Here is a 27,137-nt window from a genome sequence, read left to right as displayed (position 1 = left end):
ATTGAAGTGATAGACTGAATTGAGTTTAATTTGAATTTAGATACATCTTCATATTTGCTGACAATCATTACACAAGATATTTACAGTCATTATGAAATATTACAATTGGAATTTACAGAAACTTTGTACAAAATATGCCTGACTTCAATGCCTGGATAGTGGGGTCCTTGTTAAGTCGTTTCTGGAGAACAAAACATTGACCCAAAAGTCACTGGTGTCTGGAAGTGCTTTAGCTTCAGCAAGTAGATGCTTTTAGAGTCCATTAAAAAGAAGAAGCGAGAGAAAAAGTCCAAAAAGTACAGAGTCAGCAAAGTTGTGAATTTGTGTTTTCTTTTTTCCTCAGTTAAATTGCTCTTTTATTATTCTGACTGAATGGATCATTTGATCTGTAATTTAACTGCAAAAACAACAACAGAGACCCATTTAAATAGAATAAATCCATAATATTTACACAATAATGTGAGTATAGATGTATAAAAATGATTTATCTCTTTTTCTTTAAACATGATTTATGTTTATCTACAGTTTTTTTTTAAAACAGAAACCTAATCACAATGGAACGCGTCATACTTCTATCATTCAATTCTACTGATAATGAAGATTGTGGATTGCCATATTTATGCAGCAACTCTGGTTGCAATGAAACTCAGCTTGTCTATCAGCAAAGTTCGCACACCAGCTTTTAAAGCCATTCTCCGCCCTCTGAAGCTCCACACACGATGGCAGAAGGTACAGAGGAGTCACATGTTCTCTCTAAAAAATATAACATGTCGTGAAATGGATTTAATTCTCAGCACAGCAAAAAGCGTAAAACAGAAACTTGGCCAAAGCGTCAGAGTCCAACAGTCCCACTCTTTCGCAGGATAATATGAGACCTTCAACAACTGAGGAAGTTTTTTGTAATTTTTTTTTTTTTTTATGTTCAGCATTGGCACCATTAAAGCCCCACAGGGATATCCAGAGAAAAGAGCGCCCCCTGCTGTCCAACAGTTGTCATCCAGAGATGCTCAAACCATCCACTCAGGTGGGCCGAGCTTGGACAAAGCTGCAAAATGGTAACTGACATACTAACGTCAACTAGTAAAACTAAAATGCTTTGCACTCCATCATCAACATGGCTGAGATTCAAATGAAATCAAACAGAAGCATGCTTTTAAAGGATGTTTTTGATATACAGTAATTATAGGAAAATAGACTATCAAGGATGACTCTTTTTAAATCATTAATAAAGCTTTCCTGGATGCAGACAGCTCGGCTACGAAGTAAATAGATACTAAACAAAACAAATCCTTAAAGTATATGCAAACACAAGCATAAATATTTGATCCACAGAGAGTTAAGCTACGAATGACAAATATTAGTGATATATTGAAATTCTGGAACAGGCACCATTTCTGTCTTTTTAAAACTCGCTCTTCTTCTTCTTCGAGTGTTTATAAGTCTTTGTAAGGTGTTTCCCAAATCCTAAAAGAGTCACTGCTGACTGAAGTGTTGGGTGCTGCTGCAGTCCATCCACAAGTCTTTGCATCCTTCCCACATTCTCTAAAATGAACCAGCTCAAAAAGTTGGTGCACTGTTCATGTCTCAATCTCTCTCATACATCCCCTCTCATTCCTCTTTCTTGGTTTCTCTCATCTCCCCTATATCCCCCTTCTCCACCCTCCCTCCCTTCTATATATATGCCTGCCACACGCTGGCCACCAGACGCTGCCGGGTTTAATGGACGTAGTAGAGCCAGTAGACCACATTGAAGAAGGAGAAGACGGTGGGGAAGATCATCCTGGACCACTTGTCGATAGAGTTCACGTCGGACAGGTCTGGGATGTTCACCTTGAGCTGGGAGGCCCGTCTCCGTAGGCGCGACTTCTTCTGGGCATGGCGCTCCAAGGCGCTGTGGCCATAGTTCTGGCGAGCCATGGCTGCTCTGCGGTACTGTAGTGTTGAGCTATCATAGGCCAGCATGGTGTTGCGGGGGTCTCCGGGTGCTCCCAGGCCCCGCGACAGATCCCCGGCACCACCCATCTCATTCTTCATCTCCAGGGTGCTGAACAGGATGTTGTCGTCGGGGGTCATCTGTGTGAGGGTGTAAAAACATGTGGAGCCATGAGAAGTCACTGCCGAAGGGACATTTTAGAGTGTATTTAAATTCAAACTAAGACTATCAGTAAAACTATCATTCAAAGTAGAGCTACAATGATCATTAAGTAATTTACTGTGTAAAAAAATACTGATGAGGTGCTAGAATGGGTAATGCAAATGAGTAAAAACTGTGTTACTTACAGTGAAGAAAGTTTTAAGCACTTTATAAGAACTGAATAAATAGCTGATTATCTGTCAATCAATATCTGAGCAACAATATGGCCACAAGACTATGAGATAACATTCCTGGAAGAGCACAGCGCGCTCCACAAATTAAGTCTCATGGAGAAATCTTCATTGTCATCAGAATTTCAACCAGAGTTTGGTTAAAATTCTGTCGAGTCACAAGACAAACTGAATAAAAAAAGAGAAAAGCAAAGGAAAAAAAAGTGACAGGAGAAGGTTGAGAGAAATAGTAAGGACTTTGCAAAGATGGAGGAGAGGCTAAAAAGGGTTCAGGGCAGTTCAGGAAAGACGTGGGAATTGAATTCGGATCAACATTTCTTCATCCATAGCCTGACTTCTGAGGAAAAACGTACCTATAATCCAATCCTGTCCTGATGTAAATGGAGCTTGTGTTATTTTGTTGTTTTTTTAGTGTAACTCACTTTGAAGCGAAGCCACTTAGTTGGCACCATTCATCAAACTGCAAATGATCTCTCTGTTATCTGACGATCCATTTTTTTCACTTAGTCTTACGAGATTCATCAACTGGCTTCAACTGAGTTTTGAGAGTATTTGTACTTAAATGTTTTCATTTTTTTTGTCATTTTTCTGCAATTTCGATGTACAGCCCAGGTTAAGATTAACCTCGTGTCTGCAGAAATCAAACTGCTAAGCCATGTTTGTCAGGAAAATGCATGAAGAGCAAACCAAGAGAGGGAAAAACACAATGGTGGGAGTGATGATCAAAGTTGCCTTAAAAATCTATAAAAAATCAAAGAAATGCACAAAGACTACAGCATTTTCCTCTGATCTGGATTGATTCAGATTGATGACATAGTTAGTTTTGACTTTCAAAACCTCCAGTACCTTATTTCTTTGCTCGCCTAGTCCTAATGCGGCATCGTCCACAAAGATGGGATCCCACATCGAGTCATATGCGTCAATTTCCCTCTGTTTCATTCTGGCATACAGAGCATCATCTCTCTGAACTACATTTCCCACCAGCCACTGCAAGCATACAAAATCAGCACTGTTACTTGGGGGAAATCGTAGCTTGCAACACTCAGAAGGAAAGGGTGTTTGATTTTTTCCTGCTGTCTTTAGCAGCTGAATAAAGTTTAAAGGGAAGGCTTTGGCACCACAGCCAGTGATTTTTCCTCGGTACCTTGTCCTTTCAGAGACACAGAAATATGGAGATAAAGTAAAATCCAGTCATTGCTTCTGCATTCACACTTTCAGATCCTTGTCTGAGTTATAAAGTTGATATACAAGGCTAAACCATTGAGAAACGCAGAGCTAGAGCAGGAGTAAAAAGTGCTGGTAAAGGACATCAAGCATAGATCACAGCATCACATTGACCTTGAGAGGAGAAGAAGTAATTTGCTGCCACAGAAAGAAACACGCACATTAACCGACAGCACAGATACCTCCAGACAAAGTTTCCCTGCACACCTACCTTGTTGGGGTCAGGCCTCAGCTTCTCGTTATTGGCCGTAGCCGCTTTCTCGGCTGCCTTCTTCTGCCTCTGGGGCCCCTGGCCGAAGAAGATGTAGTTGACAAAGGCGTACTCCAACAGGGCCAGGAAGACAAACACAAAGCAGCCCATCAGGTACATGTCAATAGCCTTCACGTAGGGGATCTTAGGGAGCGTCTCTCGCAAGTGGGTGTTGATTGTGGTCATAGTCAGCACCGTAGTGATCCCTGGAGATCAGCGGAGTCACACGTTTAGAAAGAAAGTGAAGTTGCTGTAAGACAATTTTACCATTTGTACATTTCAAAATTAAAGTGCTCAGTTTGAATAGATTAGATTCTAGCCATGCGAGCAGCACGAATATGAGAGGGCCCTTTTTTTTCAAGCTGAATTACTACAACTACTACAACTCCAAAAGGTTGACATTTGTGGTTTTGACTAAAATGTCTGTAACTGTTGGCTGGATCGCCATGAAATGTTGCATTTTATTTATTTGATTAATAATCAGGTTTAATTAACTGATTGTGTGTAAGTATGTGCCTAATACATGACATGCCTATAGCTTAAGCTGAGCTTTGTCTTAAGTGCAATTACCGTAGTTCGTTTATGCTAATTACACAAACGTGTAATTAGTTAATGTACTGTACCTGGCATGCTAACATGCTAAACTAAATTGATGAACATGTTTCATTCGGCATGTTAGTGTTGTCATTGTGAGCACATTATCATGCTGATGTTAACATTTAGCTCAAAGCACCACTGCTGCACATCCTCACAGAGCCTCTAGCACAGCTGTGGACTCTGTCTGGATTCACAGTGCACAGTTTTTACCATCCACCATTTTATTCGAGTGTCTCTGGAATTTTATCCAATCTTTAGTTCCTAACAGCTCCAGACAGGATAAAGAAAATCTGCCTAAAATCCTACAATGCAAGTTCTGCATTTTATTTATGTGGTAATAACTTTTGTGCATGTGACACAAAAGCAGAATTCACAAGTGTGCACAGATGCTCCCAATGTGTTCTGTGTTTGAGAGCATGTGTTCATTTTTATCGTGTAGAATATACAGTATGTAGCCTATTTAAATATAGCAAACGTTTCTCAAAATGTCCTGAGACCAAGACTGTGTGCGTGTGTGTTTCTCATATGAGTAAGGCTTATGCCCAATCATGTATCCAAATGGACACAAAACAAACTGTAGGCTAAACAAAAAGCACAACATTACCACTGTAAACATCTGCTATTAGTCACAGCACAGTTCACCTTTTAGTCTTTCTTTTTTTTTTTTACATACGCACAGTGTGTTTGATACATTAGTCATCTGCATGCACAATCTGCATTTGGTTAGATTCACATGTATTATAAATAACTCGGCAGGCAGCAGTGTCACTGTCAAGCATCGTCTCTCATTGGCTGCGTTTGCCTGCTGCACATTCTCAGGAAGCTGAGAGCGGGCACATCTTTAAATCACGTTACCCTCCGAACGCACCGTCTAGGGCTCCGACCCGCATGTGTCCCACTTCAGAAAACAAATGGTGTGTGACAAGAAGGACACACATAAAGCTCAAAGCCATTTCCTCTGGTGCTCTGCCCTGTCATACCCAACTTAAACACTAAAGGGAGCTTCGCAGCATCTCTTTGTGGCAGCAGTAGTTTGACATTGGTGCAAAAATATGAACTCTAATGCATTAGATGCATAGTTTGCATCCTTAATTCAGCTGTAATTTAACTGTGATCTGGCGCCGATAAGCTGCTGATGATCTGCAACCAGCGAGAGGCTCCGATAGACAGACAGGCAGAGAGAAAGACAGCACGCTTCAAGGTCGAGCTGCAGTGCTTCTCACTCTGCATGAGTCATGCATATAGTCATCTCTGAACAACAGACATTTAGCCAGGCAGCCTATCGCACACTGCTTTCACTCACATGCTCAGAGCTAATGAGAAAACAAGTAAATGCTGGGAAAATCCGGTAAACAGCCAAAACTGACACCAGGCACATGACACACATACACACAATACTTAAATCAAGCCTGTATGCAAAAGAATTGATGTGTGTGAAATAGGTCTTCATTTAGCTCTGGGTTATTTCCCAGGGTCACTTTTCGGCAGCGGTGAGGCAATCCTACCCAGGGCCACTCTGGCAGCCGAGGCGTCGTAGTTGATCCAAAAGGAGACCCACGAGAGGATGGTAATCAGGATGGAAGGCATGTATGTCTGCAGGATGAAGTAACCAATGTTCCTCTTTAGTTTGAAGCTGAGGGACAGGCGGGGGTAGGAACCTGAAGGAAGCACAGGGACAGAGGAAGTGGGATAGAAATAGATTTTCCTCAATGACGCCCACTAAAAGCTTTATTTTCCTTGACAGTGAAGAGCCTGCCATATCCATATCCAATGCTCCTGTCAAGTTTATATTTTAATCTTAAAAAATGATCCTACGCAACCATATTTTAATTTGTAATAATGGTCTTACAGTGCACATGAAAACCCACAATTAAAAAATTCAAAGGACCAACAAAGGTTGGCTGTTGCATTGTATACCTGTAGAGAAGACCACGTTCTTGGAGATGAGTTTGTAATCGACAATAGAGAACTGAGGCAGCTCTATTCTGTCAACCCCGGAAACTGCACCATCTCCACCTCGCCAGTAAAACTCAATATCGTCTGTGGTGTATCCATCTGCAGAAGAGAAACCAAAGCCTGAACACTTAAAGAAACATTATCATAGTCCATTAAAGCTCTGCAGGACTTCATAATGTAGTGCAGCAAAGTTAAACGATAAATGCATTTTAGCTGATTCACTCCAAATACTGCAAACCATTTTCTGGAGCAGATCCTAACGTCTGATGATGAGATGTCATAAAGAAAAACATTTCTGCTATGTTAAATGATGTTTACTTTTAGGGCTGTCTGTCCTTGCTTTGTTCTCCTGAAATAGTACTGTATAGCTTCTCTGTGGCTCTTTAGTGTGCAGCTGAGCAGTTTTTACATAACTGCACACTGTTTGTAGTAGAGAAAAATCAAGCAACTCATATAACAAACTAATAAATGATTTAGGAGCAAAACACTCTGCACTTGCAGCTCTGTATGTTTAGAACCGGGGCATGTTTCCTTTGTGAAATGTGTTTACAGCATATTGGGACAAACTTGTGCTATTTAAAAAGCCACATAGCAGCAGCAGAGATTTGGAGCATGATGTGTTCGGTGCACATGGATGGAAACCGTTCGGGGACTCCAGTGTTGCAGACTGTCTGTCTCTGACATGAACATTGTTGCAGGCAAACAGGGAGCAGACTAGCACTCAAAATAGATGCAGTGACCTATTCAGATGTGATGAATAATTAAACTCAAAGGCTTTGATTTTTAAAAAAGAACACATAATTCATTTTGGTTGTGGCACTGACATTCAAGGTGAAGTTAGTCATGGTGCTCGTGCTGCATTGTTACTGGTTAGACAGGCAGCTGACTTCAACAGTAGGACATTTGCACAGCAGATATTTTGATTTGTCCTAAATGGAAAAGCAATGGGAAACTTGAACACATCACACGCCCCGTGCAGCTGTGGATCATAATGTTTACGGAGATGAACTCGGACACCAGCAGATAGGCTGTCCCTCCATGTCTGCAATATGAACATCCCAGCCTTGTGCCTCCCTGCACCAACCCAATTAGAGCCAAGTCGACTGTGCAGCTGTTTTGTTGTGAGTCCAGTTTTGATCAGTCATGACAGTCCAGGATGTTGAGTAGTTTGGGTATCATTAAGTATCATTAAAGAAGCATTTCATGACCTGAACATAACTGATCAGCCTGTTTGTCGCTCCATTAGTTCTGGATCATCGCCTCCATGTTTCCTGAAAGATGTCAATGTATAACATCACCAGACTGATCCCGGGCTGTGAGTCTCCCGAGATGAGCAGAGAAACAATTCTCTAAGAGTTCCTAAAGATGCATACACATGTGAGTGTGTGTCTGTGCATGTGTATGTGAGCAATAGATCTTTAAGGTTAGAGGAGTAGAAATCAATTATTGCACAGTGCAGTCCAGTATGTAAGACCACTGGCCTGATCCACAGCAGTGAGCTGCTGATGTATCAGGGGATCCTGTGTCTGTTAAAAATGCATCAAGTTTATCGAGGGGTGTTAGAGTTCTCTGGGCTCATTAGTCTGAATAAAATAGCACGCTCTGGCATGAAGCGATTTCGATGTTAAAACTGTTGCCAGTTAATCCACATGAGAGTAGATATTGCCTGGTGATCAAAACTGGAGCTGTGTGTGTGTGTGTGTGTGTGTGTGTGTGTGTGTGTGTGTGTGTGTGTGTGTGTGTGTGTGGAGGACCACGAGGAAAAAAAGAGTGATGGAGAGAGAGATAAAGAGGCTGGCAGGGGAAAAAAAGAAGAGGATGAGACTGTGCAAAGAAAGGAGATGAGAAACGGAAAGAGGCAGAGATGAGGAAAAAGATGGCGAGCATAATGGGAGAGGTGCAGCGAGAGCCAGTTCTGACCCACACTGTTGTTGTGCTGCTGAGCGCTGCTGGCTACAGTGTGATCAAACCCAGAAAGACTGAGCCCTACACCACATCCCAGCCCATAATCCTTTTCTCCGGGGACCCAGACAAAGCACGGAGAGGACCTTGTCTTTCTCTCTCATGTTTCTCCACGCTCCCCCCGTTGACTCGTACCGTTACAAACTCTATGTGATATGAGCTCTTTGTGCTGCACAAACATGGAGGCCGTTTCTGAAGAAAGCTGCACATACAGTAACATCCACAATCAGCATACCCCTGAAACACTGGACTTAATCAGGCTGCTCCACGCCTTGGGAAGCCACAGCAGTTGAATTAATTAGGCTGGATGTTATCAGTCAGTGAGCTATTAGTGATGTTCTTCTTCTTGATGTGTATCTCTTGATATCTCATCAGCCTTTCTCAGCATTTTACATGCCGCCTTATCAACCTCCCTTCTACCTTACATTAACAGACTGTTCTCAAACCAGATTTTGGAGCTGCATGTGTACGTGGGATCTGTTTAATTCCACGTCTAAGTGTGGGTGCGAGAGCTGGTTGTCAGGGACAACGGTACTTACAGCTTTCAATCTCCAGGGTGCAGTTTTGTTCATCTAGAGGGTAGCGGCGCAGGTCCATCATGCAGGCTGCAGTGGTGGTGATTCTAGAAACAGAGTGGGTCAGAAAACAAAGGCTTCATCATCACAGAGCCTTCAGAGGCAGCCACGACAGGCAGTTCATTTCATTTGACCTTCGGTGCAAAGTACGACACGCATGTCGAATCAGGATGATGATAAACCTGTACAAGTTAACACCACCTGACATGAAGCAAGAGTAAAACAACAGGTTCAAATCGAAAATGTCAGCTAATATCAAGAGTAATTCAAAATAAGGGGCGGAACCAGAGGTGCAGACCGGGCCAACGAATTTAATCATTTTTTTAATAGATTCCAGGTTGAGCCTCAGAACCTACCTGCACTTCAGCTTTACTACAGGATCCTCAGTCCCTACCCCACACGAGGGCACTCAGCCAGCACCCACAAGATGTCCATCTCAACAGATCAGGTGAGGAGAGAGCTGAACAGGCTTCACCCCACAGAGGCAGGGACAGATGGAATCAGCCCAAGGCTGCTAAAAGCCTGTGCTCCCCAGCTATGCAGCGTTCTCCAGCATATTTTCAGTTTTAGCCTGTGTCTGGAGAGAGTTCCCCTTGGGTGGAAAAAGTTGTGCTTAGTCCCCGTGACTAAGAAGTCACGTCCCAGTGTCCTCAATGACTACAGACCTCACAAATTATGAAGGTTTTTGAGAGGCTGATCCTGGAGTTCCTCCGACCTCTGGTCAAACCCTCACTTGACCCCCTCCATCATACATCTGCTCCATCACACCTACACCCACCTGGAGAAGCCTGGGGGCTTAGTGAGGATCATGTTTTTTGATTTCTACAGTGCATTTAACACGATTCGGGCTGCACTGCCTGGAGACAAATTAAAAAACCTGCAGGTTACCCCTACCCTGAGTTCGTTGATCATGGACTACCTAACCACCCGCCCACAGTTGGTCCCCTGCAGAACTGTGTTTCTGAACTGTGAGCTGTAGCAGAGGTGCTTCACACAGTTGTAAGATGTATTCAGGGTTGAGACTTCACAGAGGCCCCTCAGTTTCTGGACTGATGTGGGCTCAACCATCTCACATTTAACAATGGTAAAACAAAGGAGCTGGTGATGGACTTCAGAGTCCTGTCACCCGTCTCTCTCTACAAGGGATGAGGTGTAGGTCATATCAGAGGAACTCATCAGAAAGAACTCATCAGCACTTTACAAAAAGGTTTATGTACTTTCTGAAAAAGTCATGCCAGTGGAACTTTTTTTCACACAGTGGTGACAAAAAAACCACAGATAAATAAATTGATCGTGCAGCAGATTTACTCTTTTGGATTTCTAAAGTGTTATTTCCTGTTTTGAGGGTCTCAGATGAAACCTTGTCTGCTTTTCTAAAACAGTTCTCCTTTTTGCTGTTGTAACCCATCACGTTTGATCCGTGCACTGGGCCCTAGCTCCTGGTCCTCCTACAAAACTTTTAAAAAACAAATCTTTCCACTTCTTTTAGACCAGTTTATTGGTTGTTTGCACCGTAGATTTTAATGTTTGTTAAATGTTAGATTTCTGTTTCAGCCTTCATTATTAGTACCATTGGAACAATCCCTATACATAAAGGTCATGTATAAACAAACTAATTGAATTACAAAGTTAGCATTAGCTGTTTGTTACCAGGAAGTTAGAGCTCTTTAAATCTTGAAATCACTAAAACTAGAATAAAATGTTAAAAATACCTTTATTGATGATAAAGTAACTGTGTGAACAGAATCAACTACAATTAGTACTATATTAACTATAAATGAGAGAGACCACACTAGTTTTACGTTTATCACATACTGTATACAGACAACACAAGAGAAGGGTTCAACCTCTGGTCATATAGTTCCTTAATAAAGACTCGCCAAGTGTGAGCCAGTCACGTCCGACAGGTTCACTCAGAGCGACGCATTACCCACTACACACACGACAAGTTGGCCAGAGCCGAGACGGGCTGGCACCCGGCCGTGCCAGACCCCTGAGGCTGTCTGAGGGAGACTGGACACACAATCGAACTGGAAATGTGAAATGGACTAAAGCTAGCATCCTAGACTTGTAAGACAGAGCAATACACAAACACACACACACACACACACACACACACACTGACTGAAAACGAGATAACTTTATGAAACCATGAATAATAATTGTAGACTGTGGATAAAACATATTTATCAAGACCACTTACTACTATTTTGTGGTTCATTCATTTATGCATGACGGTTAAAACCAGTAGCAGTTAATAGTAGTGAATATTATATTCATTCTATATTATTATAAAAATGTCATTTCACAAAGCAAGTCCAAGTAATGTGTGATCTTTAGTTAAATACTGCTTACTGTTCATTTTCAGCATTGCACACAGTGACCTAACCCTCACAAAGATATCTGCCCTTGTATAAAAATGTGCAGCAAAATCTCAAGCACAAGACAAAGTCATGTCGTTTGGTGGGATATATCATCATAAGAGCCCGGCCTAGATTTCCTGTGATGTATAAACACCTTGCGACGTGGCCACTTTTGAGCCTGTTTTTTCAAAAACTCTTTCCTGCTTAGCAAATAAAGATGAACCGCTGTGCTGCGGAGCGTAAGGATACTGTAGCAGTAAAAACTAAATCACAATATGTTTCCTCTCTTAACTTCAACTACAAACTTATCTTGAAAAGTGCTTTGTCTTTAATAATTAAGAGCAAAAGTTTATTTCACAATCCTTCTGCATAAGTCTTCTTCCACCTCCCCTGGGTCTAGCCAGGCGAGTTTGGGATTTCATTTTTGCGAGACGTAGAGTCTTTCTTTCTTACACACTCAGTCTCTCTGTCTCTCTCTGCCTCCTTTTTCTTGCTCTCTGGGCTCTTATGTAAGAGCTAGTTAGCAGGGCCATGGTGCACTGGGGGATTAACACAGGAGTCCTATTTCTGTCCTAGTTTACCTCTTTTATGGTCACAATTTGCCGGGATGCTGTGTTCACCTGCTTGTCACTCATCACTCACCATCACCACCATCACCACCATTAAATCATCGCTGTGGCAAAAGAAGCACAGGGGAAAAGTGGAAATGAGGCCAAAATGGCAGGAGTAAAAATAACAGCCTATTTATAGCCCACCTACATCATCAGCAGAAGTCTCAAAGCTTTTTTTTGCCTGAGACTCTGCATCACTGATCAAGAGCTGCTTCTGCATCCCCCGGCCCAGCTAGCATGTCCGATACCCGCGCTAACAATTAATAAACAGTTGATAATGAGTAAGGAGGCGAGACGGGCGAGGAGTTCTCTGCAGGATTCCCTCCCCATCTTTGCCTCTCCTCCTCTTCCTCATCGTCATCATCACTGCAGCGAGAGTCTGCTGTGGACCTCTGCAGCAGCAGCAGCAGCAGCAGCAGCAACAGCAGTGATCAAGAAGCACAGGCTTGTTTGCTCTTCATCAACATCAGTACCGGCCCCTCTCTCTTATCCCAACCTGCCGGAGGAGAGGCCAAGCTTCAGCAGATCATGCGGATTCAAACACGCTACATTTGCTCTGCGTCTGAGCTAATAGGACATGGAGTTCTAAAAAAGGGCTGTTTGTTTTTTTTCTCTCTTGTGCATGTTCCCTCACAGTTCAGTCCAGGCTCTATGTGTGTGTGTGTGTGTGTGTGTGTGTGTGTGTATGTGTGTGTGGAACACCCTAAGGCAGCCTGTGCACCTTTATTCCAAATGACCTTGTTTACGGACATAACACAACCACCACAAATTCCCAGACAGAATCTAATTTCGAGGGAGCGTCACGCAGCAGAGACCCAGTGCAGAGAGAGAGAGAAAGATCTTTGCAAGCAGGCTGCAAACCGGGCATAGTATTAGATATTATAATGTTTTCTGGAAGTTAAACTAAGATGGAGAAGCTTCCTCCATTTTGGATTGAGAGCCCATGTTGAGATGAGGAAACATGAAGCACGCAGGACTGTCTCCCCCTGCTCGGGCACTGTTGCCAAATTTAAAAGAAAATGTCTGCAGTGGTTGAACAAAGAGGCTCCTATGTGTGTTAAAGCATGTCAAATCAAAGGAGAGGTCCCTTAATTTTAAAATACAGCCCCATCCAAATGCATACATACATACAGACTAGACATCCTGCCTGATCAGTAGTTCGAGAGAGCGGTGAATAACTTTCAAGGCGATGCTAAGCTTGTTTTGATTTTATTGACAGGAAGAATGGCTTATTTAAAATCCCTCTCTTCCTCCACTCAGCGGCTTTCTCCTCCTGGCCATGCAATGTCATCTATTGAGGCGCAGAGTGCAACACTCCTCGGCCTGACAAAGGAGGAAGTCCGTCTTCATAGCACAAGGATGTGTCCTCTCACAAAAGGAGTTACAAAATTCACAGAGAGAGAGAGAGAGGCAGCAGAGGGGAGGGGGACGAGAGTGAGGGGAGGGAGAATCCTAATAATTTCTCCATTTTGAATGAAGTCTGACCTTCATGTCTTTTTCTCTCTTCTCAGTCCGTCTCTGTGAGAAACATGCATCAGGAGTCATGCACTGAATGTCTTTGCTTCCCCTCTCTCTCTCTTTCTTTCTCTCTTCCTGCATAAAATGAAAAGCTAAGTGGAGTTTGTGTTATTTCCTGTCATTTGTGTATGTGTGTCTCTTTTCTCGCAGCCTGGGCGGCATCCGTGTTATTGGCTGAGCCTTTTCAGGGGCTGGGTAATTAGATCAGACTGCCTCTCCCCGAGAGTCAAACCGAGCTCTAAAGTGACGGGAGCACTGTTGTAATTTTCTGCTCCTCTTGGTAATTGAAGCCCAGGATTTGGCAGGATTGGGATGCACTAAATATCCAGGGAATAAGGAGTAAACAACACCCTAACCCTTTCTCCTCTGCACGAACCCCAAAAATAACACTCGCCCGCTCATACACCCACCCATAGACACGGATCCCACGCACACAAACATCTAATGCCTCCTGCACACTAAACAACACTAATGTGCTGGTGTTCCCCCAGCACCAACTCATCTTCACCTTCAAGGTGTTTACTTATTCCAGTTAATATGCAAGAATTTAGCATTTAGAATTTCTTATAGATAACATATTTATTCATTTAATAACATATTTACTAGTTTTTTATAGAAATATTTTGTGTTTGTGATGTTTGAAGAAAAGGTAACAAGCAATAAAATTATGTAATTTCAAAAAATAGTAGTTGCTTGTACACTCTTAATGGATAATTTAGACAAGCATACAGGAGCCAATGAATACTGCATTTAATACTTATTGTACTTTTTTAGTCATCTTATGTTAAATCACAATATTTTAATTCTAAATCTCAAATGAGCAAAGAGTAAATACTTTTTAACTCTAAATAGATGCAATTGTCCAGAGATAACTAATGTACAGGTGCAACTAAGTACATAAATACAACTTTAAGATACTTAATTGCTTTTTTTATGCTACTGGCATAACTACTTTTTAGAGGTAAAATAAAGTACTTTTACCTGCAGTAGTTACTACAGTTACAATTACATGTAAACAGAAATAGTCAAATTAAGCTCCACCTCAACCGACTACAACAGTAATAATACTAATACTAATACTATTACTATTACTACTACTACTACTACTACTACTACTAATAATAATAATAATAATAATAATAATAATACATATTTTATTGTTGATATTTGAGCTACTTTTGACTGCAGGAGTATTATTACATTGTGGTATTGTGGCAGCCTTCTCTAGAGTTGCAGTACTTTTTCTACCACTGCTGACCTTTACACTGATGATAATGATTCAAATTAATTCATAGCCCAACAGATAATGACACAGTCATGTGTGTCAGACCCTCTGACAGGACGTGCGTTCACATACATCCTGCTTTTCCACTGAATACTCTACGACTCTTCTCAGTTAGCCATCATCTACCAGCCCTGCTGTTGCAACCAGCCGACCCGTCTCCACAGGTATGTGTCAGTGTGCTCAGAGCGCGCAGGCATCTGGCCGGGCTGACTCTGACAGCAGCTTGTGTCTGGACTTGCTAGCATCAAATAAAACCTGGACCAAACCCATGAACCAAATAATGGAGAAGCCGGGAGGCACCGGCACTGACAAGGACAACGTATCTGAGGTAACATCCAATGTCTCGCTGCTGCACGCACACTCTCCTAGCCTCCATTCCTTTTTGGCTGTTATGCAAAAATATGTGTTGGGCTTATATAATTCAGACAGAGCGTTATAAATTGCAATTCTCAAGTGCTGAAACAAAATGGAGTGATGAATAATCTGGTGCAGTGCAGATACTTAAATTTTTTAAGCTGTCTTTGCGCAAGAAGGGCATCTCCGTCTAGAGAGAGAATGACTGAATGCTGCAATATCTTGAATTAGCAACAATAATCTCATCTGTTAAATGTGGACACTAATCTGAGATCCTCTGCGCACACGCACAAACACACAAGCAGACACAAGGAGGAGGTGACAGATCGGTGGAGGCAGTAGCACTGTGATAGACGGGCTGTGCTAGCTTGTGCAGTCAAATTCGCAGCATCAGTACAAATATAGATTCAGTGTTTGTATTGAACTGCTACATTATTGATAATAGGACATCAATTATGCATGGCAGTCTCCTCAGAGGCATCGCAGTCCAACACCACAAAGCAACGTCTTGCGGACGGCCTGAAACACTCTGCACAATCAGACCCAGCACGGCTGTTTGTAGCACGCTGCTTCATTATTGATCACGACCAATTAATTATTGACACTGATGATCAGCAGGGGATGCGAGAGGCCAAAATATGAAGAAATATACTTCATATACACATCTGGTAACAATTCCACTCTATTACAACTATAGTATTATCATAGTTGTGTACTGGTCACGATATTACAGTACCTTCACTGCTGAAAGTCCTGTGTACATGGCGACTTTACAACAACAGTTTATCCAACATTTTACATCCAAACAAAACTGACACAGTCACAGGCCTCGTGTGTTTACTTCAACTACAAAATGCTGCACAAATGACCCTCTAAAAGCAAAAACAAAACCAGATCAGCAATCTTCAGATCTTCAGGACGGCTTTGTACAAATTATTTATTTGGAGAACCATCCAGCTTTTCTGAATTTGGGTCCTGCTTTGCAGCCCCAAACCCGGCAGCATTTGAAAATACAATGTGAAAAACATTTTGTTTCATAACTTATTTAAAGGCTTCAAATGTTTCTGTTTTTGTACTTTTGTAATTCATCTCTTGCACTGAACTGTAACTTGATTGTGGTGTTATACTTAATTTTAACCTCTGTATTTATTACCCTATTAAAATTGTTTAAATGTGTTATGTTTGGCTTGTATTTCTTTTATATATTGTCTTAATGCCTTTTATGTACATCAGGAATTGCTATTAAAAGGACACATATAAATCTTCCTTGCAGTACAGTGTCCTCCTTTCCCCCAATTTTGTGTATTTGAAGCTCTGATCAAAACCTCTTCATTTGTTACACGCATCCAAAATGGCTACAATCATCCCTCCATCTTCTAGAAAAACTATGTGCACATGTATGTAGCACAAGTATGTTAATATCTAGATATTGAAAGTACGGTTGCTAAATGCTTTTGTGACCCAAAGAAGAAAAAGAGACCAAAGCTCTATTAAAGCAGAATTGTGCTTTAAATATTCTCACACACTCACGTTGAACAGTAAATAAAGAACTAACGTAATATTTTGAATTCAAACCTGTTGTTCATTAAGGCTAGTCCAGACATGATGCACCAGGTACAATATCATCCCTCCAGAGCTTATTATGATCAATATATGATGATGGCACACTAAACAGGCAGCTGTAAAAAAAACTTACCTGAGTCCATAAAGCACCGTGCCATCCGGATGCAGACGGATCATCCTGTTCTTGACTGTGACGCCATGAACGAAGGACTTTTTGTCATTGAGGAAGTAGGTGTCTGGGACCCACAGCTGATCGGCCACTCGGTTATCCAGTGTCAGGTTATAGGCAATCTCAGAATAGGACAGACGCTTGTCCCGCCATGCTTGTTGGAAATACATGGTCAAGGTGTAGTCCTGAAGGACAGAGATGGGGAAATCCAGTTAGTGAAGCTAGTAGAGGGCGATAATGCACCACGGTAACAATTACTCTACAAACAGGAGCAGTTTTATTTATCAAGCATCAAGAGCATTCAGTTATTCTGCACTTCCATATGACGAAGACTCCATCGATGTGTCCCAGCACGTTGTACAGGCTGTGCATAATGAGAAGGTCAGCCAAAAGGTCACTGGTGGTCTGAAAGGCCACAGCCTGTACTAGGGGCTATCGTGGTAAGAGTTCAGGGTTAATATTCAACTATCCTTTCTTAATTTTGGGACCATAACCAGAGGGAATCTTTCTCAGCTGGCTGACTATTGTCTTGCTCTAAAAATATCTGCCTTCTGGTTTACAGAGATAGTACTGCCTCTAATCCAAAGAGCCATCAGACTTTTGCAGCTGGGGCTCCCCGGCTGTCTCTTTTCCTCTTGATTTAGCTTCTAATGATTTGTAATCAGACAATCAGAACTACGGAGATATAGGAAAGAGATTTCCAGATTTAACCTCGGTGGAAAAAAACAAAAACGGCGTTTACACTGTACAGTTTGTTTTTACACATGCTCCGAGATGTAGCGGTAAACTGTACCCCGTCCTCTCTCGCTCTCTCTGTCTCGTTTCTCTGCTTCTCGCTCTTAAAAAAAGACTTAACACCCACACAGCAACAGTAAAACACAGCACTGCAGTTGGTGATGTGCTCGGCTGCAGCGTTTTGCAGAGCAATCGATGAGCGAGAAAACAAATGAAAAAATACAGTCTGTGAAACAAGGCCCTTGAGCTTTTACTCCAAGCAGCCATCATCATTACTTATCATTGTGTTTCTATGATTCCAAGCCTTTTTATTTCCACCCTCTTATCATCACACACTGGTGTGACACTGCAAAGAATTTGCCACTTTCACTCTTAAACTCTTATCATTCATTGCATGCGCTGTGAGCAACCGAAACACTGCGTAAAAGGGCATCTAAAAATACATGAGCTGCTGCCATGTTGATTTTTTCAGGAGAGGAAAGTCAAGCGAGGACGGCTGCACTCTTATCCCGCCGTACAAGAGTTCCCACTGAACCTTCCCCTTCCCCTCGCCTCCCTCTCTGTCTCATTATCAGCCTGTCGATCGGACATCTCTATCACCTTCAGAAGCGTTCGTTAGCGGCTGCCTGCAGCCTCAGTGTACATCACCCACTCAGGCAGCATCTCCCGCAACAACACTGCAATCCCTGCCTTCAGAGCGGCCCATCGCCATATTGATGAAGGAACACGGATGCACAATAATGTGGAACAGTGGGAGAGGAGAAGGTGGTATCTCTCTGACTAAATGAGAAAAATTAAGCAAATGACATGAACTAGAGCCCTGTCTGAACAATCTGAGCAGCGCTGCTATTAAAATGTCTCCGTGAGCTGTCAGAGACCTTCCACAACAACGTGTCTGTGTTTTTACTTTCTGCTCTCGCTTTCTACTCTTGTTTTGATGTAAGCGGAGTGAAACGTCCTTTGACATTTGGGTGGATACAAGCGTGAGTGTGTCTGGTGCGTCACACGCTCATTTTGGATTTTTAATATTTGCATCTGTGGCTCTTTATTTGTATATTACGTTAACAAGAAGGCTGCACACAAATGATTATGAGTACTGCCCACTGCTGTAACCAAAATCTGTCCAAATCTCCTCAAAACCACATTGACATATTACAGCTGCAACCAGAAAATCTCTTTCACGAACTGAAGCCAGAGAACAGCAGAGGCACCAAATCTTTGTCGTCATGGCACGAAGCAACTTTTAGGGAAAGATCACTGTTCAGTTTCAACTTCTCCATTACTTTGTTGTCATAGTTACAATAACAAATGTGGTTAAAGTTGTGGAACAGTCATAAATTAAAGGAACAAGAAACACAGGCGTCAGGAATAAAATGAAGCTGCAGGTGGGAATAATGTGTTTGCATAGGGATGATTTTTAGAGGAGGGCAGTGTCCAAACCACAGCCGCTACTAATAACACTGATGATGTTTGTTCTTGCTGAATTAGCTGAGCTTGGATTCCTGCTCTCATTTTGGATTTGTGTGTGTGTGTGTGTGTGTGTGTGTGTGTGTGTGTGTGTGTGTTGCTGTTTAGATTCGGGGTTAAAGAATATAGAGATGCACAGAGAACACCTGGGCCTGCATGCTGCCTCCTGGCTGTGCTGCGAAATGGCAGCGTAATTACGGCCTCGCAGATGGTGCTGTTTACCTTCCCTCGGACATCACTTGAGCTTAGAGAGCAGCACAAATTACAGCTTTATCCTCTCTTCCACATTACTGAAGTTATTTTTCACAGCAAAACAAATCTGCAACATGGTCTACTGTACGTCAGGGACTACATTTGGTTTTTGTTACTGGTGCAGAAAAATCATGTGGATTTCTCACAAACAAGGGAGCTCCTAATCATCTAAATGTTATTTTAAAATCATTTCAAATAAGAATATTGTAGTGTAAATTATTAATTATAGTGTAAAAAAAAAAATCTGTTCATAATATTTATGTAATAAAATTAAGCAAAACTCATCAATATTGTGCAGCATTATTCTCAATATGTGGAGGAAAATGTCTGATTAAAGTATTATGCTGCTATTAAAAGTTGGAGAGTCTTATTTGATTTAACATTTCATCCCATGGATCAAAAGTGATGTTGTGTTAATTGAGGAAACTCTTTTCCTCAAAACACCAAAGATGGAGAAGGAGAAGCAGGTGAGCTGGAGAGAACTGCGAGACGGCGTGTCCTACCAAAGCGACCTTCACTCTCCTTGTCACAAGCAATGCTCAGAAGCAACATTAACATCACACAGACAGCTCGGTGAGCATCAGTGAGGGAGACATCTTGTGGAGAGCACCAACATTTAAAAGAGGGATATATATATAAAAAAAAAAAAAGAAAAAGCAGAGTATGACAGCAATGTAAATGTGACGATACACACAGGCCCCAGCTAGCTTAAGAAACATCATGGCTGGTTGCACAGTGACAGAGTCTCACTACAGAGACAGTGTTTCTGGGCTAACAAACCTCCATTAAGAATCTGACAGAACGACAAGGAGTACATTTGTGTTTGCCTGGGAAATCTGACAAGCTACGGCTGTTACACGACCACCATTACAACTACATCAGCTGTCACAAGCGACATGGGAGGAAGCTGCCAATAGACGAGCTTAACACGACACACGCTGCCGTTTGGAGATTCACGTTTGAAGAAACAGCCGACGTTAATGCATTCACTTTTTGCCAGTGTGAAACTGTCTCGCCAGTTTGATTTGCTGCTCAGTCTGGAAAACACAAAGATCCACCATTATAAACACTCTCATTTGAATTTTCTGTATCTGACTTTAAAAAGTGGTCCCATCGTTGTGCTTGTCACCCTAGGAGTCCCCTTTAGCAGCTTAAAAACATCTCTCATATTGTGTTACAGCTTGACACCTCATGACTTTTCCAAAATGTATGAGAATTCCTTGTAAATACAATTTTAAAAAAATGACCAACAGTAGTATTTCATGCAACGCCACACATCCACTGCTGTCCAATACCTCTGGGATTAACCTGGGATTCCAAACATTATTCATGTCAGGATAATATTTCTTAGTTTAATAAAACAAAATAAAGATGCATTTTATTCGTGTGCATGCAATATGCACAGCAAATATTAACTTTAGGACATCATCAGCTACTAAAGACAACTTGTCAAAATATCTGCATGTATTTGTTCTCTATTAAGAAATACATAAGACAGAGACTAAGATACTTTGTGGAACGTAGTGGCTACAGTTTCAGGAACTTTACTTCATAGTGGTGTTGGTACCACGCTGTGTGTGCGCTTTTGTCTCCTCTGTACAGCTTTACATGACCGGAAAGAGCAGAGACAGGGAAGACGCATGTCTACTGTCCTACAGTGGAGACAATTCAACAAGCTCGTCTGCAGACGTCCCAGTCTGCTGTTGTCTCCAAAGCACATTAACTAGTCAAGCTGAGTTTTGTTGTGCTCATTCTGTGTCTGGTTAAGAACGGGCTTCAAATTAAATGCTAGAGGGGAGTTAGTGTATTCTGAATGAGCTGCTGGACATACACATCCCCAGGGAAGTGACAACATGGGTGCTTTTATTACTCCATTTCCAATGGGTCATTTTTCAGCTACTTAGCTTCAGTGGACAAAGTGCCTGACAGAATCATTAAGGGAACCATCAACACATAAAAAGGCTTTTAATAGAGCGGGCTTAACTTACTCCCTGTTTAAAGACATGCAGCTATTTTGTTCCCATCGCAGCCATAATGAAACAATATTATGACTAATTTAAAGTTGACATTCCTTCGCAAGGCATCACGAACAAGGTACAAACAGGATTACTCTTTCATTATAAATATGATTGAGCTTGATGAAGTGCATTAAAAGTAATGCATTTAGGAATGTGATTCACAAATGTGTAACACAAAATTAACAAATGACTGTCTATACTATACCACTGACTATATGATATGCATATTTTAGGCTCATTTAGTCATGAATACTAATAACCTGTAGTTATTATAAACCTTTCTCCACCAAGTTCTACTTTCTAATATACTGTAATTATGTTTTGTAAAGCTCATTTTCTTCCAGTGACACTGTTTTATCTACAAATGAACCCCACTGCCACACACAAAACATTATGCAGAGAACCCAGTGTGCATGCAAGAAAGCTGCAGGATTAAGTGTTGTTCTTGTGTTGTAATTATGCTGCTGACCATATTAATCTGTTACTCCGTGTGTCCACTCAGCATAACTAATGAGATTGTTCTGGACAACCTGCATTCTTGTCTTAAGCTTTTTGGAAAGCTCTGCGGAGCAAACCGAGCATGCACAATCAAAGCAGCACACGAACACAGAGGCGAAATCTTAAAAAGTGTAACTATAGTGTGTTTCTATAAAAATTTTCAAGTTTTAATTAATATTTTTTGCAACATGAAATATGTAGATAATATTTAAGATCAGAGCTGCAACAACTGGTGAGTTTATTTATTGGCTGAAAATCAATCAGCAGCAATATAATACTTGACTGCTGTTTATTATGCAAACACATTTCATAGAGTAGAAGTTAAAATGACCAAATAATAATAAACATAATTGATGGTTGAAGACTATTTTGAGAAACTAGAACATCTTGGGATGTTTGTTGCATCATCAGCATTTATTAAAAATGCACAACATCAGCAGAAAATAAAAACTAGAAAAGACAGAACACACTTCACCTTGATAACAAATGTAAAAAAAAAAAAAAAAAACCTTGGAAAACTCCCTAGAAAACGAGGCCTCATTTATTTTTCCTTGACTTTCCTAGATTCACCAAAAAAAAAAAAAAAAAAAGAAAGAAGCTGCGTTGTCTTGGCAACACTGAGTAAAAATAACACAAGCTTATTTTCCCACAAACTGAAAATAAAATGGAACGGGATCAGTTTGGACAAACAAGATCAAAATGGTTGCTAATTCACAGACACGAGAAGCAGCTCTCTCGCGGGGGGGGGTGCAGTTTAACGTCGAGGCCTGCGCTCTGTCACCTCTGGTCATCGGCTCCCGTTATCTGACGGCCGGATCCCCTAACTCATGCACAGAATCCAGTGCTTGTCAGGATAATGATCGTAATAAAGGGAACGCTCACGCCCCACTAATTCCTCCATCCCAGAAGCCACCACAGCTGGTTTGTTTAAATCTTTTAATTCACAGCCAGCTAATTAACATTCAGAGAGCAGTATTATAGTACAGGCAGTGCCTCTTAACAACCACCAACCTCAGGTATTTTACATGTAATTAACAAGCAGGATGAAGAAAAAACCAAGAGTGAAAATACTCATTTACCTGTCTCCTTATTCCAGCACAGCTTTACTCAACATAACGCTGAAGACGTTATCATGCAGCACTGATGCATGGTTGAAACAACAGACTCGACTTTTATTTAATCAGCTGCGCTGGATGTGTGCAGAACACTTTTTAATGCACCGCGACTGAGGTTCGGTTCCCGGATCTGTGGTTTCAGCAAAAAGCAAACAGCATTATGCAAATGCAATTTCAGCTGCTAAGTCGGGGAGGTGAGTGACGGAGCGGGATGCCAGCGCTCAAACAGACGGACAGGCAGATGCAAACAGTGCTGCAGCATCAGGATGGGGGTGGGAGGTGTGTGTGTGTGGAGGAGGGGGGGGGGGTATCGACCATGATATCATATCTGTGCCATATTTTGCACTAACCTCTGTGAGTCAGCACAGCCCACCCAGCGAGGATGTGTGGTCACACCTTGGACTCGGAGGACCTCTCAAAATAGCACATTTGTAATGTCATGCAGCCGAGGCTGCAACAACGATGCTGACTGACCTGCACATTTTCATTGCCTGACAACATGACTGACCTTTGAGCCTCGATGGGCTATCTTTGCGAATCACGTAAGAATGCACAAAGATGACTGCACCTTGGCATGCAGACATGTGAGCCCACGTCATGCGTGTGTACATCACATACAGAGAAAAGCTACAAATTCTAGTCCATACTCAAGAACCGCTGCAATGCCACATGCCCTTCATGTCAGCATAGAAAAAAAAATGTCACAATGGCTTCAATCAGCCCCGACCAAAATGCAGAGTTCATTCTCCACCAGGGGCACTTTTATCTTTAATTAGAGGAGTGAGCAGCTGTCTTCAACCCAAACCTGTCACTGCCACGATGGCAGGCCTGCACACAAAACGCTTATTTCAAATCTAGTCGTATTATTTCACTTCTCACAGCCAATTCCTCCATCAAGTCTGAATTCTGTAGATGTCAAAGTCAGCATTCACTTAGAGAGTAACTGTAGTGGATGCTGCGGCGGCTCGTGGGACCATAGAGAAAGGGTTCAGCTGTCTTTAAAAACAGCTCGAGTGAATCTGAATTTAGTTTTTACCATTTCTGCACTGATTAAGTCCAGCGCAAAAAATTAGCTCGACAAAATAAAAGCTCTGGGTGTGACTTCTCTCCTTGATCTGCTCAGGATTGCTTCTCTTTTTCTGTGACCAGCCTTTCATCTTCAAGAGCTCCGAAAGGTTTCAGGGAGAGTGACTCAGCATTTATCTTCTGTGCTCTTTTTTATTAAATTCTTAGTAATTGAAATTGTTTTGTATGCCTCGCTGAATCACCAGAGACCGTTTCACATTTTGAGCAACCGAGTGTTGTTCAAGCCCTCGGTGCGGTGGAGACTGATGGAGGTAACCTTGACCTCTCTCCCACCCTGCTTTTCACTCTCTCCGTGTTGTTTTCCCTCTCAGCACTTTCATCTTAAAAGCAGCTGCCCCTGATGAGGAAGATCAAAGCAGCCACGCACCAACCACAGGCCACCAACCCCGTCCTCGTGATCACGGTGCACAGAGTGATATTATTGATTTCTCTCAGAGGTCAATCTCGTCAGCTGCCGTATCCTCCGTCGTGTCAAAGAGAGATGGACACGAACAAGGAAAAGAGGAAAAGGAGGAGATTCTGTCCTGTTACGTAAGTTGCCGGGGGAATTTTTCACAAGGTAACAACAACATGTGGAACACAAGTCCACTGAGGTCTCGGATGTTTTTTTGTTTTTTACAACTTCATGCCTAAATTTGCACGTCGTGAGACGGCTGCACCGACCTGGCACAGAGGGCTTTTTCGAGAAATGATGGAGATGAATGCTCTCTCATAGCCACAGGGGTTTGCATGACGTCAGTCGCCATTCAATGTTTGTGCACAGTTTTGTGTTTTGTTACACACACACACACACACACACACAGGCTGATGTATGAAGCAGTGTTTTTTTCCAGATGAATGCCTGCATAGATGCCCAGTTCTTAAGTAAGATAACCCTTTGGAGCAAGGCAGAGGTGGATTACATGGCTGCTGAGCCCAGAGTCACAGCCAGGGATCCAGTCAAAGTGGTGGGAGGGAAGGATGGAGGAAGAAGAGAGAGAAAAGGAGAGAGAGAGAGAGACGAAAGCGAGTGAGGGGTTTCTATTTCAAATCTCCCCGGACCCCCAAGGCACTTCCGTTCTAGCTGCATCCTCCACCAAAATAAATAATTTCCATCAAAAGAGAAATTCGGACCATTCAGAGCTTTTCTGTGGCCAAAAACTAAATCACATCTGCTGCTGTATTTGCTAAAAACCGCATTCAGTGCAGATTCAAATGGCCACCAGATACACAGATCTGACGGGCGGCCAAATCACAATCTGACAGGCGACATTAACAAGACATCAAACTAAAACTGGCTCATTTAATAATAGAAAACCCATCTAATTCCATTCCTAGTGGCAAAGTTGTTTTTGTGCTCTTATATAACATCTCTGTTATGTTGGGCTTTGTAAATGATCCTTTTGCACTTTTCTGAGATTCTCTGCTAAAACTGCACCTAATGTGTTTTTTACCCCCCCCCCCCCCAAAAAAAATCCCATGAGCAAAACACGCTCAATGAAGTATATTTAATGCAGCACAGCCACAAAACACCACTGAAGCAGATAACACTGCCGTCAGTTTCATGCCTGCCAGTCCCACAGATCAATAGGTGGTGCTCTTGCATGGGCTGCTGAACTTTTCCCCCTGTACTCTCCATGACGCACATGTCCTTCATCTGTGTGCATCCACTAAAGAAGTTTTTTTTTTTTTTTTTAATGCTGACTGACCAGACATTTATTAGGAACTAATTGTTTACATATATCACAAGGATGTGATTGGACGCCGAATTAAAAATAAATAAATAAATACACAAGATTCCGGTTTGGAAGTCAGCGGGGTGTTTTTATTCATTAAGTAGGTAAGTGCAAGAAGAGGAGGGAGGGTGCGTGTCAACAAAATTACACCACCACCGAGGCTCACACACACACACACACGCACACGCGCACACACACACACACACACACGCACGCACACACACACGCACGCGCGCATGCAGCTCTCCGCTCGCGCAGCCGGGTGCTGTGCGTCCGAGTGCGCCAGTGAGTGTGTGTTTTGAATTCAAATGCAGCAACACACCAGAGCTGCAAATGCGGAGAGAGGAGAGGAGAGGAGAGGAGAGGAGAGGAGAGGAGAGGCAGGATGGCGATGGTGATGTGCTCGGGAGCTGAAGCCTTCATTTTGTTTTACCCGAGTAAAGCGCATTCACAAGATGTCTCAAACCTTTGCTCAGGTTAGCCCGGCTCTCTCTCTCTCTCTCTGTCACACACACACACACACACACACACACACACTGACCCGTGATAAGTAGCCCACTTCAACCGTGCCAGGTGAGATACAGCTGCCAGCATTAAGCGGTGTGATAATCAAGATGCACCTACCATATTGACTTCAGAGACCATGTCTATGCTGGCTATGTCTATGTTCATCCCCACGGCCACCGGCGCACCTGGGAAGGAAAGCAGGCGTTAACAGCAGACACATGAACGACTTTCTCATCATGGACATTTAACAAATTCGTGACGCGCGCACAGGTTCCTCTCTGCTCCCCTCCACCTACAGGAGAGTTGTGCATCATCACCCCCAGAAGCAGAAAATCCTAATGTTTAACACGCAGATGAGCTCCAATGCTGCTAATTAGATTTTTTTAGTGGATTAATCAAACATTGATGAGCGGAATCGATCACGTTAAAAGCCCATCTTATCTCCCCATCAAATGAAATATGCACATCATCATCATCTCTCATAGCCTAATTGAAAAGGCCTATTTGGCTGTGAAGGGACGATTAAGTAAATTCAAGCAGATTAGTCAGTTTATTAAACATGCATTGCACGTAAGGAGGCAGCGAAAACATGACATCCCCGTTTTCAGTTTGCTCATTACCTCCGAAATCTGGCCTCAACCGAATGTCGTATCCTTTCATCAGTCTGTCCACTGTTTCTTTTACCAGAGGCATATTGCTCGGATCTTTGATATCCTTGACGCTGTGAAGAAAAAGATGGTGTAATGCAAAACAGCTTATTAATATCACACGCCAGGCGCGCGTTAACAGAGGCTACATGACAAGCGAGACAGATGACCAGAAGGTGCAAACATTTACCTCTGAGCCCAGACAAAAGTCACTAGTAAGGAAAAAGTCAAAATCCCAAAGTGGTTTTTCCTGATCCTCCCCATCGCAACAGTTTTTGAGGTGGTTTCGGGATGCGAGTGAGGAGAGCGCACATCCAACTTACTCCAGGCAGTGCAGAGGAGCCA

General features: G+C 42.3%; 1 protein-coding gene across 2 annotated transcripts; it reads right to left on the bottom strand.

Annotated features, from left to right (window-relative positions):
* On the bottom strand, nucleotides 1-27,115 carry gabrb2a (gamma-aminobutyric acid type A receptor subunit beta2a). Of its 2 annotated transcripts, XM_026357659.1 has the most exons (10): nucleotides 26,983-27,115; nucleotides 26,766-26,866; nucleotides 26,263-26,330; nucleotides 16,717-16,937; nucleotides 8,854-8,936; nucleotides 6,314-6,451; nucleotides 5,902-6,054; nucleotides 3,761-4,005; nucleotides 3,172-3,312; nucleotides 1-2,073 (listed from the first exon to the last, which is right to left on the bottom strand). In XM_026357659.1, exons 1-10 carry the CDS (start codon nucleotides 27,054-27,056, stop codon nucleotides 1,717-1,719), a joined length of 1,581 nt encoding a protein of 526 aa, XP_026213444.1. In that variant the 5' UTR covers nucleotides 27,057-27,115; the 3' UTR covers nucleotides 1-1,716. The 2 variants fall into 2 exon arrangements, with proteins under 2 accessions (XP_026213444.1, XP_026213445.1); XM_026357660.1 differs by lacking the exon at nucleotides 3,172-3,312 and having other exon boundaries at nucleotides 1,717-2,073.
* Between the last annotated feature and the right edge of the window lie 22 nt (nucleotides 27,116-27,137).

The sequence above is a fragment of the Anabas testudineus genome, chromosome 10 (genome assembly GCF_900324465.2).
Source record: "Anabas testudineus chromosome 10, fAnaTes1.2, whole genome shotgun sequence".
Lineage (NCBI taxonomy): Eukaryota > Metazoa > Chordata > Actinopteri > Anabantiformes > Anabantidae > Anabas > Anabas testudineus.
The sequence above is the reverse complement of the archived record's forward strand: the minus strand, read 5'-3'. Positions and strand labels throughout refer to the sequence as shown.

Excerpts from the sequence above, each read along its gene's own strand:
- gabrb2a (XM_026357659.1), bottom strand. The coding sequence starts at position 27,056 with ATGGGGAGGATCAGGAAAAACCACTTTGGGATTTTGACTTTTTCCTTA. Across the intron at positions 26,867-26,982 it reads ACTTTTGTCTGGGCTCAGAG|CGTCAAGGATATCAAAGATC; the intron begins GTAAATGTTTGC and ends TTTTCTTCACAG. Across the intron at positions 26,331-26,765 it reads GTTGAGGCCAGATTTCGGAG|GTGCGCCGGTGGCCGTGGGG; the intron begins GTAATGAGCAAA and ends TTTCCTTCCCAG.